Source organism: Trachemys scripta, chromosome 1 (genome assembly GCF_013100865.1).
Source record: "Trachemys scripta elegans isolate TJP31775 chromosome 1, CAS_Tse_1.0, whole genome shotgun sequence".
NCBI classification, from domain to species: domain Eukaryota; kingdom Metazoa; phylum Chordata; order Testudines; family Emydidae; genus Trachemys; species Trachemys scripta.
Genome location: NC_048298.1, coordinates 251,911,449 through 251,924,527, shown reverse-complemented (window position 1 = coordinate 251,924,527; position 13,079 = coordinate 251,911,449). Strand labels below are relative to the sequence as shown.

The 13,079-nt window shown below is 47.9% G+C and overlaps 1 protein-coding gene across 1 annotated transcript in view; it reads right to left on the bottom strand.

The window, feature by feature from the left end:
• UGGT2 (UDP-glucose glycoprotein glucosyltransferase 2) overlaps positions 1-13,079 on the bottom strand; it is a 272,650-nt gene that overhangs the window by 14,126 nt on the left and 245,445 nt on the right. The window contains exon 36 of the mRNA XM_034758248.1: positions 12,472-12,586. Coding sequence (XP_034614139.1) covers positions 12,472-12,586 — 115 coding nt within the window. The remainder of the gene's footprint in view (positions 1-12,471; positions 12,587-13,079) is intronic.

Below are 13,079 nucleotides of genomic sequence, written 5' to 3'. Positions count from 1 at the left end.
TTAATACTTCTAGAAGGTCAAGTAAAAGAAAATACTCATGGCAAAAAGAAATAACTGTTGTAACAGCCAGGTTAATCATCTGAGTCAGTCAGATGCCACCAGCAGAAGGTTGATTTTCTTTTTTGGTGGTTCGGGTTCTGTAGTTTCTGCATCGGAGTGTTGCTCTTTTAAGACTTCTGAAAGCATGCACTCATCCCTCTCAGATTTTGGAAGGCACTTCAGATTCTTAAACCTTGGGTCGAGTGATGTAGCTATCTTTAGAAATCTCACATTGGTACCTCCTTTGCTTTTTGTCAAATCTGCCATGAAAGTGTTCTTACAATGAACAGCATGTCATCATCTGAGATTGCTATAACATGAAATATATGGCAGAATGTGGGTAAGACAGAACAGGAGACATACAATTCTCCCCCAAGGAGTTTAGTCATAAATTTAGTGCCAGATGCACTAAAGATTCATATGTCCCTTCATGCGTCAACCACCATTCGAGAAGACATGCATCCATGATGATAATGGGTTCTCCTCGATAACCATCCAAAACAGCTGACTCTCTGCAAAAATAGACTGGAATGGCTCCCTGCAGTCATGTGACAGATCTTCAATGAAGGCCATGAGCTTGTTGTAATTAGTAAAGTTATATTTGGCCATGGTCACCTGAAAGTTTGCAATCCAGAACTGCAAGGTGGTGGACGAGTACACTTTTGCCAAAAGAGATCCACAGTAACTTCTGATCCTTGGCATAGCAGGGTAGCCCTCAATAATTGCTGCCAACCCCTCTCATTCACAGCATCCACTGCAAGACAGTTAGGTGGCTGGTGAGTCTTGCCCACATGCTCAGGGTTTAGCTGATCGCCATATTTGGGGTCAGGAAGGAATTTTCCTCCAGGGCAGATTGGCAGAGGCCATAGGGTTTTTTCGCCTTCCTCTGCAACATGGGGCACGAGTCACTTGCTGGAGGATTCTCTGCACTTTGAAGTCTTTAAACCACAAGTTGAGGACTTCAATAGCTTAGACATAGGTCAGGGGTTTGTTACAGGAGTGGGTGGGTGAGATTCTGTGGTCTGCATTGTGCAGGAGGTCAGACTAGAAGTTCATAATGGTCCCTTCTGACCTTAAAGTCTATGAGCTTCTGTACCAGATGATTGGAGGACAGCTAATGTGACATCAATTTTTAAAAAGGGGTCCAGAGGCGATCCAGGCAAGTACAGGCCAGTAAGCCTAACTTCAGTACCTAGCAAACTGGTTGAAACTATAGTAAAGAAAAGAATGATCAGACACATATATGAACACGATTTGTTGGGGAAGAGTCAACATGGTTTTTGTAAAGGAAAATCATGCCTAATGATTCAGTTCTTCAAGGAGGTCAACAAGCATGTGGACAAGGGGGATCCAGTGGATATAGTGTATTCAGATTTTCAGAAAGCCTTTGACAAGGACCCTGGATCTTAAGCAAAGTTGGCTTATCATAGGATAAGAGGCAAGGCCTTCTCATGGATCAGTAACTGGTTAAAAGACAGGAAACAAAGGATAAGAATAAATGGCCAGTTTTCAGAACGGACAGAGATAAATAGTGGTGTCCCCCAACGGTCTGTACTGAGACCAGTACTATTCAGCATATTCATAAATGATCTGGAAAAAGGGATAAACAGTGAGGAGGCAAAATTTGCAGATGATACAAAACTATTCAAAATCGGTAAGTCCAAATCAGACTGCAGAGAGTTACACAGGGCTCTCACAAGACTGGATGACTGAGCAACAAAATGGCAGATTAAATTCAATGTTAATAAATGCAAAATAATGCACATTGGAAAACATAATTCCAACAATACATCTAAAACAATGGGGTCTAGATTAGCTGTTACCACTCAAGAAAGAGATCTTGGAGTCATTGTGGATAGTTCTCTGAAAACATCCACTCAATGTGCAGCTGCAGTCAAAGAAGCTAACAGAATGATGGGAATCGTTAAAAAGACATATTGGCTTGGAAGAAGATGACTAAGGGGGGGGGGGGAATATGATTGAGGTCTATAAAATCACGACTGGTGTGGAGAAAGTAAATATGAGGAGTAAATAACACTTCCCTAACAGCAGAACTAGGGGTCACCAGATGAAATAGGCAGCAGGTTTAAAACAATCAGAAGGAAGTATTTCTCCACACAATACAGTCAACCTGTGGAACTCTTTGCCAGAGGATGTTGTGAAGGCCAACACTATGTCAGGGTTCAAAAAAAGAACTAGATAAGTTCCTGGAAGATAGGTCCATCAATGGCTATTAGCCAGAATGGACAGGGATGGTGTTCCTGGCCTCTGTTTGCCAGAAGCCGGGAATGGGCGACAGGGGATGGTTCACTTGCTTACCTGTTCTGTTCATTCCCTCTGAGCACCTGGCACTGACCACTGTTGTAAGACACGATACTGGGTTAGATGGACATTTGGTCTGACCTAGTATGGCCGTTCTGATATTCTGAGAATTCGGTGGCGAGTGAGGAAATAAAAATTCAGAGCCCTTGGTGGGGACATATTTTTTATCAGCCCATTTGCAAGTTGGTTTTACTATTGCTGGAGTCTGCCGAACAGTCTCTGCCAGATATGAAAGCACCTCTCTGATAGCACAATTTTGGTTGGTGTTGCTGACTGCAGAATGTCCAGTAACTTGTGTTCTTCTTTAAGTGCTTGCTTGTGTTGATTCCAGTTAGGTGTATGCATGATGCATGCACAGTCATCAGAAAGTTTTTCCCCTAGCAGCACCCATCGGGTTTGGCTGTGGAGCCCCCTGGAGTGGCGCCTACATGGTGCTCAATATATGACCCTGCCAACCTGGCGCTTCCTCAGTTCCTTCTTACCGCCAGTGACGGTTGTTGGAACTGCAGTGGCTTGCTTTTGCCAGTACTCGGCTTATTCTTCTAGCTTTGTGTATAGTTGTTAATAGTTGTGGTTTTCATAATGACAAGTTTCAGAGAAGCAGCCGTGTTAGTCTGTATCCGCAAAAGAACAGGAGTACTTAAATTTGTTAGTCTTCAAGGTGCCACAAGTACTCCAGTTTTCATAATGTCTGTAGTTTGTAGTTAAGTTAGTTAGTAGTTTAGGAGTGGGGGTTCTTCCCCCCCACCCCATCTTTCTATTCTCCCCTTGGGGCTTGGGGCATGCCTCAATCCAAAGGTTTCAAGCCCTGCAAGTCTTGCCACAAGCCCATGCCAATGGGCGACCCCCACGACTCTTGTCTCAAGTGTCTGGGGGAGGCGCACGAGACGGACTGGTGCAAGATTTGCAAAGAGTTCCATCCCAGAATTAAAAAGGAGCAGGACTTTTGTTTAAAACAGCTCCTTATGGAGGCGGCACTGACACCGCAGCCTACATTGGGGCGGCAAGACCCAGTGCAGAGTTCGTCAGTGTGGAGCGCTCCTGCCTCTGTTAGAGAAGCGGGGCCAAGGAAAGACTCTGGGCACAGAGACCCTCATCACCGTCGCTCCCTGGCACCAAAGCCAGTAGAATCTACCTGGCACCAGTCTCACTCCCCGGAGCCACAGAAGCGGCACTGGAAGCAGGACAGGAGTCTATCTCCGGGACCAAGACCTGCTGCACTGGAGACTGCCTCTGCGGTGTGTCCCGTGGAGGAGCACCAGGCATCAAAAGCTCACGAGTCGGAACTGTCGACTTCGGCCCTGCAAAGGAGACCATTGAGTCCGGTGCTGTTGGACTTCCTGAGCCAGATGGTAGAGGTGGAGCTACCATCCACCGCAGACACCTTTCAAGGTCGCGAGGGACTTAATTGCCATGATGGCGCCACGGTCCCCAATGCCCCAAGAGAAGCCTCCAGCGCTGTAGCGTGCGGCACCATCTCAAAGCAAGCCCACAATGATGCATCCACCGGCATCTCCGAGGCCACTGGAGAGAAGACATTGCTCCGAGTCCCGGCGCTGCTCTGGCCCGCAGAACCGGTTGGACTTGCATCAATGCTCCCACTCTCGGCACTGCTCCCCGTCACAGCACCGGTCCCTGACCACTCCCGACACCAGTCATCCAGCCACCGGTCCATAGGAGGAACTGACGTGGGTGCAGGGCAGAAGCAGGGACCAGCGCAGTGACCATTTTGGACCCTCTGGGTATACCACTAGGCCCAGGGCACCATATCTAAGGGCTCCTAGTCTGTGGTATCCGAGCCCAGGGTGCCGGTGGCTTTGGCCAGCTTCCCCACTCCTACGGGTGCTGAGGTAACACCAGCCATTCTCCTTTCCCCGGCGCCGACTCTCGCTCCCACAGTGGATCCTGGGGTAGTCGACTCAGCACAGGAGGCAGGGCAGGATGCCCCAAGGGATCAGGAGGGTCAGGACGAACCTGTCCCCCCACACCCTTTAGCCTCCTCATCGTACTCCCTGAACGAGGCAGTTGTGGGGACCTCCACCTCAGGGCTGCCCCCCCATAGACAACCGTGCCCACCAGGACCTGCTGCACAGGGTGGCGTGTAATGTGGGCCTACAAGCTGAGGAGGTGGTAGAGCTGCAGGATCTGATGGTGGACATCCTGGCCCCGGAAGGTCCATCAAGGGTGTCTCTTCCCCTTATTAAGACCATTCAGGCCAACACCAAGACCTTGTGGCAGACCCCAGCCTCTATTCCTCTGACTGCAAAGGGCGTTGAAAGGAAATACTTCATCCCCTCTAAGGGTTATGAGTACCTCTATACACACCTGCAGCCCTGCTCATTGGTGGTGGTGGCGGTGAATGAATGAGAGAGGCAGGGGCAGCAAGGCCCTACCCCAAGTCCAGGACTCTAAAAGACTAGACCTTTTTGACCGGAAGGTCTACTCTACCGGGGTTTGCAGCTCAGGATTGCTAACTAGCAGGCAATCCTGAGCAGGTACAGCTTTAACTCCCGGAACTCCATCCTGAAGTTCAGAGAGTTGGTACCTGCCGAGTCCAGAGAGGAGTTTGGGGCTATAGCTGCGGTGACATGGACCTTGTTACAGGCCTCACCGGACGCTGTGGACTCAGCAGCATGCACCTTGTCCTCTGGTATCGCCATGAGGCATAACTCATGGCTGCAGGCCTCAGGGCTGCCACCCGAGGTGCACCAGACCCACCAGGACCTGCCATTTGATGGAGCGGGCCAGTTTGCAGAGCAGACTGACTCTAGGCTACATAGCCTTAAAGACTTGAGGGCTATGCTGAAATCGCTGGGGCCCATACTCCGGCTACTCAGTGGAAACACTTTAAGCCGCAGCCCTCTCAATGCCCCTACCTGCCACGACCTAGACAGGACTTCTCTAGGAAGCGCAGTAGGAATGATAGGCACAAGCGGTCCCAGCCCTCGTCCAACCAGGGCCGGATGCGCACTTCTTTGGTCTCTAATCAGGCCTTTTGAAGGTGTGCCTGGGACGACGTACCAGACGATGGACCGGATCCTCACCCATTTCCTGAACAGTCTACCCCATTTCTACCATGCTTGGTCCCAAATAACACTGGACCGCTGGGTTCTTTGCATGGTAGAAGTGGGCTATTCTCTCCAATTCTACTCCTTCCCTTCCTCCCTTCCCCACGTCCCTGTCCCTCTTCAGTGACCCTTCTCATGAGCATTTCCTTGTACAGGAGGTGCAGACACTCCTCGCCGCAGGGGCAGTGGAGGAAGTACCTCAGGAGCTAAGGGGCAAGGGATTCTACTCCGGCTATTTCCTAATTCCGAAAGCCAAAGGGGGTCTCAGACCCATCCTCGATCTACGAGGCCTCAACAGATTCATGAAGAAGTTGAAGTTCTGCATGGTCTCCTTGAACTCAATTATTCTGTCTCTCGATCCAGGAAACTGGTAGGCCGCCCTCGACCTCAAGGATGCTTACTTCCACATATCCATGGACCTTTCGGTGGACACTGATCATGTTGCCACTGTTCCTGGACCTAATCACCCAGGACGCCTTAGTTGCCCAGACCTCCAGTCTCTCCACTTTATGGACTGGAAGCTTTATGGCTAAACCCAATGGAGCTCATGTGCTCGGAGTTGGTCAGGGAAGTTCTCCACGGTAGCAGGAAGCCCTCCACTAGGGCCACCTATCTGGCAAAGTGGAAAAGGTTTGGGACCTGGTGCTCCCAGGGCTGTACTCCTCCGTTGCAGGCCCCCATTCCTGTCATCCTGGAGTACCTCTTACACCTCAAGCAGCAAGGTCTGGCTGTTTGTTCCATCAATGTGCACCTGGCAGCTATCTCTGCATTCCAACCGGGAGCAGCCGGATGCTCCGTCTTCGCCAACCCCATGGTTGGCCGCTTCCTCAAGGGCCTGGAGCATCTGTACCCACAGGTTCGGCAGCTGATCCCTGAGTGGGATCTCAACCTGGTTAGTTCCAAACTGATGGGACCTCCATTTGAACCATTGGCAACCTGCTCGCTCCTGTATCTATCATGGAAGGTTGCCTTTCTAGTTGCCATTACTTGGGCAAGGAGGGTCTCGGAATTTAAGCCCCTCACCTCTGACCCTCCATACACGGTCTTCTTCAAGGACAAGGTGCAGCTTAGGCCTCCCCCGGCTTTTCTTCCAAAGGTTGTGTTCCAATTTCGCTCCAACCAGGATATTTTCCTGCCTGTGTTCTACCCTAAACCTCATGCGAGCAGCCAAGAGGAAAGGCTCCACTCTCTGGACATTTGACAGGCACTCGCTTTTTACATCGAACACATGAAGCTGTTCTGGAAGTCAAAACAGTATTTGTGGCGGTGGCTGACCATATGAAAGGTCTCCCGGTCTTGCCACAGAAGATCTCATCGTGGATCACCTCCTGCATCCGCACCTGCTACAAATTAGCCAACGTTCCAGCTCCGGCTCTTACGGCCCATTCTATGAGGGCACAAGCCTCATCGACAGCGTTCCTGGCCCAGGTGCCAATTCAAGAAATCTGCAGGGCGACAACATGATCTCGGTGCACACATTTGCCGCTCACTACGCCATAACCCAGCACGCTAGAGACAATGCAGCCTTAGCAGAGCAGTGCTCCAGTCTGTTGTTCCATAACTCCGACCCCACCTCCAAAGTACGGCTTGGGAGATACCTAACTGGAATCGACATGAGCAAGCAGTTGAAGAAGAAAAACAGTTACTCACCTTCTTGTAACTGTTGTTCTTTGAGATGTGTTGCTCACTTCTATTTCAGACCTACCTGCCTTCCCCTCTATTGGAGTAGCTGACAAGAAGGAACTGAAGAGGCGCTGGGTCGGCAGGGTCATATATTGAGCGCTATGGAAGTGCCACTCCAGGGGGCCCCAGAGTTGACCCAATGGGTGCTGCTAGGGGAAAAACTTTCCGACAACTGTGCACGCAGTACGCACACACCTAACTGGGATGGATATGAGCAATACATCTCGAAGAACAACAGTTATGAGAAGGTGAGTAACCATTTTTTTGATTCCTTGACTTCTTTAAGTGGTATCTGCAGAGTATCTGCCAACCATTTTATGAGGTCCTGAAATGGTGGAAAATCACTGGCCATAGGCAGGGGTGGAGGCATAACTGCCTCAACTTCTGATGACAAGGAATGGTAGTTTTTCCTCCTCTGCCCTAGCTTCCTGCTCCTAGAATGCCTCCTTCTGCTGAGGAATGGGCTGTGGTGGAGGGGACTGTATGTCTCTTATCCTGATGGGTTCTACTGTACAGTCTTGGACTTGCTTCTGAAGTTCATGCCCTCTTATGGTGATACTCTGTAGGAGTCACCTGAACTGGAGCAATCCTAAGGACAACACCCAAAGATGACGAAGTTATTCACTGTGTGCAATAAACTGTGGATCTTCAAAATGTGCATCGAGATGCCTTGGAAATTTTTTGTCAGTATGCCACCCAGGGGTCCCAGGTATTGCTATTGTGGGAGGGGTCATACGGGGGATGGGGAGTATCATCCAAAGTTGTTCCCACCAGCTGTGATGTCTTCCCTGAAATGCCTCTCTCCGTCTGTGGGTATCAAAGAACGGGTTCTCAAATGGCTGGGTAGGAAAGCCCTACATGAAGAGAGAAGAGACTGAAGGGAAGTTTCCATTATTGTCCTCAACATCATCTAGTGGAGGTGCCCCAGGTGAAAAAGGCAGTGAATCGGGCAATACTGGGGACAGATGGGAGTCCAGTGACTGAGCAGATCTCATTACCAAGAGGCACTCTGTACCTATGAGCACCAGGAAGGCAGACATTTCTGACTGCTCTGAGTTCCAACAGACTGATGTGGAGACTGGCTTCCTGAGGTGCCCATCTACCCTGAATTGCGAGGGTATTGAGGTGTTCTACCCACCCTAACAGTGATGTGTCTGTTGTCTCAGATATTGTTGGAGCTGGTCAGATGAAAGGGACACCCGCACAGACATTGAATAGATTTTTTCCACCAGTCTAGGGAATTCTTCACCTGGAGGGGAACTGTAACTGTTTGTCCACGTTATCTCTGGTGGAGGAATAGATCGTTGTGAACAAGCCCTGAAAGCAGCAGAGGTATAGACTTGCAAGCACAGTCACAAAGGTGAAAGCTGCCATATGACCCAGGAGCTGCAAACATTTCTTACTGTAGCATGGGAGGTTCCTTGAATTGTCCCAATCAGGTTTGCCAAAATTATGAATCTGTATGTGGAAAGGAAGGCCCTGGCTGCCAACAAATCCAAATATGCTACTGTGAATTGTATTCTCTGTCAGGGGTTAACATGGATTTTTTTACATTTAGCTGGAGACCCAATTCCTGAAAGAGAGAGAGCTGTCTGGGTGGAAGTTAATACTGCAGCGTAAGATCAGTTCTTGAGTACCCTGTCGTCGAGATATGGGAAGACTAAAATTGCTTCTTGTTGAAGGCAAGCAGCTACTACTGATAGAACCTTTGAGAACATCACTGCAGCCAAAGAGAGACTGAAAGGAAGTCTCTATATAGAAATAGGCATCCTGTAGGTTGAAGGCCAGAAACTAATCTCCTGTCTCTACTGAAGGGATTATAGCTGCCGGAGTCACCATCCTGTACTTATGAGACTTTAGAAATTTGTTCAGTTGTCTTAGATCTAAGAACACAGTCTTCATCGTCTCTCCTTTGTGGCACGAGAAAATACCTTGAATAAAACCCTTTCCCCCGGTGAGGGGATGGGACCAATTTTACTGTTCCTAAACAAAGGAGAAAAGTGTACCTCTTGACTCAGTTCAGTCTCATGAGATGGATCCCTGAAGAGGAATTGGGAAATGGGGGTGGGAGGGATGAAGGGACGTAAAGTGGATGGTGTAGCCCAATGTTATAACCTCCATGGCCCACTTGTCTATTGTAAAATGCTGCCAGACCTTCTGAAAACGGGAAAGGAGGTCTCCAGAAGTGCAAAGATGGGCACAATGTTGCAGCTTGCAAACTAGAGGTGACAGAGGAGTTGAGCCCTCAACCAACCCATCAAAACTGTTGTTTTGATGATGACTGGGTACTTGCTGAAGGAGGGTGAGAAGCTCTTTTCCTCTGGAATTTTTGCCTCTTTCTAGAGGATTCAGTGGTTCTGTGAAATCCAGAGAACTGGGTCAGGCATGATCTCCAAGCAGTTTGAGACCTGCTAAATCTCCTTTTGTTTGTTGTTGTGTGTATACCCAGAGACATCAACATGGCCCTTGAGTCCTTCAGAAAGTGTGAGGACTCATCCACAGTCCCAGAGAAGAGCTTCTGACCATCAAATGGGAGGTCCTCGATAGTATTCTGAACCTCTTTTGAGAACCCTAACAGCTGGAGACATAACGTTCTGTGCATGACAACCATTGTGGAGATGGATCTAGCGGCAGCGTTCAGGGCATTTAAAGATGTTTGGAGAGAAGTTCTGGCTAATAACTGACTCTCCTTACTGATGCCCTGGAAGTGCTCTCTATGCTCCTGTGGAAGATGTTCAATAAAGGTTGCAAACTTGTTGTAATTTATTAAGTCCTACCTGGCCATGAATGCCTGACAGTTTGTCATCCAAAATTGGAGGGTTGTGGATGAGTACGCCTTTCGGCCAAAAAGATCCTACCTCTTCTGGTCCTTATTGTAAGGGGCAGACCTGGAGAAATGTTGTTTATCCAGACTTGTTTACAGTATCCACCACCAGGAAATTAGGTGGGTGATGGGAAAAACAAAAATTCTGAGTCCCTGGAAGGAACATAATATTTCTTATCCATCTGTTTATAAGTTGGTGGGATGGTGGCAGGAGTTTGCCACAGTCTTTGATGGATCCAGAAATTAATGGGAGCACAACTTGGGTGGGTGTTGCCAATTGCAGAATGTCCAGAAGCTTGTGTTGTGAGTCTTTAATTTCTAAAGAGGGTGTCAGCCACCCTTTTCACAAGGTGCTGGAATTGATGAAAATCATCAGCCATCGATGGTGGTAGTGGTGTGACTGCCTCATCTGGAGATGAGTACAAAACAGGAGTTTGAGGGGTGGCCTCTTTGTCCGCCCTAGCCTCCTGTTTTTCAAAGGTATCCTTGTGTTGGGGGTTTGGTGGAAGGAGACTGTGCAACCCTACTCTTCTGGCGCAATAAAGCCAAAGGTCTGGGAAATTGCTGCCGTTATGCTGCCCAAGGATACCAGTATGGCCACTTGGGGCGGGGGGGAAGGGCCTCATATAGGAGTGGAGGTGGTACAGGACTGATTCCACCCTCCCTGATGTGGGTTCTTGCCAAAATATGGGTTCCTGTAATGTAGAGGGGAACCCCCCACTGATAAGTTGGAGACTGATTGAATGTCTCCTTCATTCTCCTCAATGTCCTCCAATGAGGGGAGGCAGTAGAAAAGGGCAGAGAATCCTGTGGCTCCAGGAAGCAATGGTAAATCCAGAGACTGGAGTTTGGTTGTTTGGTACCCATAAACAGTGGGGACTCTGGCTCATCTAACACTGACAAGGCCCTAGAGTAGCAAAATTCCTGCTGTACTGAGTCTGTTGGTATCAATGTAGCAGTTGAGGTTGACAGTACCATTGATATAGAGCACGTAGGTGCCAGGGCCTAAGGTGCCTTGTGCTGCAATTTTGCCATTAGTGATGGAGCTGAGTGAGAAAGCACCATTGGTAAGCCTGATGTAGATGATGCCATGCTAGAAGAGTGTATGTCTTGGGCCCCCGTGTCCTTCACAGATGGTAGTGTAGCCTGCTGGAGTCATGCTTCTCCTAAGTGCTCTGGGATCTCACAGCCCCATTGGTACCAGAAAAAGAGTCCTTCACCTCCATGGTACCGAGTCGACAGGTTGAAGCCTCTGACACTGTAGACTTAGTGGGAGATCCAGGCGTTAGAGGAGCTGGCTCTTGGTAGTGGGAGACCAAGGTCCTCTTCTTTGGATCCTTCCTCTAAGTCAGTTTTCCTCAAACTTTGTCCACTGCGCCCCTTGTGGCCAGGTGTGTCTGCAGTCTTTAAACAGTTCCGGCCTTGGGTTTCCAGCTGGGTCACTAAGTAGTTCAAATCCCCTTTCTGGGGGTTTATTCTCTCCAATTGTAGGCCATTTCCCCAGTGACCTATGGGTGGGACCCGGGCCTGCCGACTACTCCAGGTCCCAGCCCAGGGACCCTCAGAATAGCAGCCATGTCCCTTTATCTAAAAAGATTTCAGTTCCCTGGGCCACTTCCCCGAGGCGCCAGCCTTCAGCAGGGCTGTAGGGCTGAAGTCTTGTATTCAGTCCCAGCAGCAAACCAGAAGCTCCTTTTTGCTCTCCTGGTCCCTGCCAACACCGATCTGTCCATAGTGCTGCAGTTCCCTCTGGCCAGCCGGAAGCACCAACTGGACTCCTCTGGCTCCAGCAAGGAGCCGACTGTCTCTGCAGCTCTTTTTTATATGGCCCTCTGAGGCCCTGATTGGCTGCTCCCTGCAGTTTCTCTGATTGGTTAGAACTTTTTAGCCTCCCCCTGATTGGCTGCTTCCTGCGCAGGCTCTCTAGACTGCTTCGAGGACTTGTTCCTCTCCTGGGACAGGTGTGGCCTGAGGCCTCCCTGAGAGGGCATCTGGGCCTAGTCCACCCGTCACACAATCCCATGACTGCTGCAGTGTGCACCAACAATAAGAATTGGAATTTTTTGCACTAAAAAACTGACTGACTAACAACAACAACAACAAAATCAACCGTTAGAACTCTCCTTGTATTTTGGTCTGTTTGTACTGACAGATGGTAGGTTGGATTCCATTGCATAGACTGCCAAAGAGAAGATTTACACACAGTAGATAGTAGGAGAGCTATAACCTGACATTTCATTTTCCTAAAAATGTACATAATTTATGTGATAATAAATATAATAAAAATACCTACCCCTGGCAATTCTAGCTATACTTTAGTAACCAGATCACAACTTAAAAATGTTGTAATGTGACAGCAACACAGAAGCGCATTTGCAAAACCTTCTATGGAGAGCTCCTCCTATAATAGTAAGAAGTAATTAAATCTACATGCAAACCACAAATAGTGAAAACATTAGAGAAAAACAGGAAGAATATTTTAAAGAAAAGAAAAAATGTCATTTATCTTCAGGCAGACATTAAACTCTTGCATACCTGATCTAAGTTTGATAGACTGTTTGGATCTTGACTGAGAGCCTGGTATTGGCCCCGAAGTCTGTCTCCTGCAGCAATCTTTCTGAACTTCTTAAGATCCACAACATATAAGGCACTACAAAAACAAAAATTCATTAAGTTTTGCATATTTTGACATACCTACTAGAAACAGGAAAAAACTTGATAACAAGGAGGCAAATACTGTGTATACAATAAAGGAATGTTATTTTAAGTAACTAGTTGAAGCCCAACACAAGAAGTGAACTCAACATGCGCTAATCAATCTACCACATGGATTTAGGGTGGATAAAAAAAAATCAATTAAAAAAAATCAGATTTTTTATTAATCAGATTTTTTTCATGTGTTATTTAAATTATAAGTTTTTCTTAAAAATAAACCTGTTTAAAATGAAATCTGAATTTAATACAAAAATGTTAAGCCTAAAAATTATAATCTCTTAACATTTAAATAAAAATAAACATACTGAATCCATAAGCCTCTATCAAAAACTTTGAGTTAAAGGCTGTTTTTCTGTATAGAGAGAGAATCAGGGGGAAAACTAACTTTTGAGGTTAAGCTTTATAAATGTCACAATAAGTCATGTACA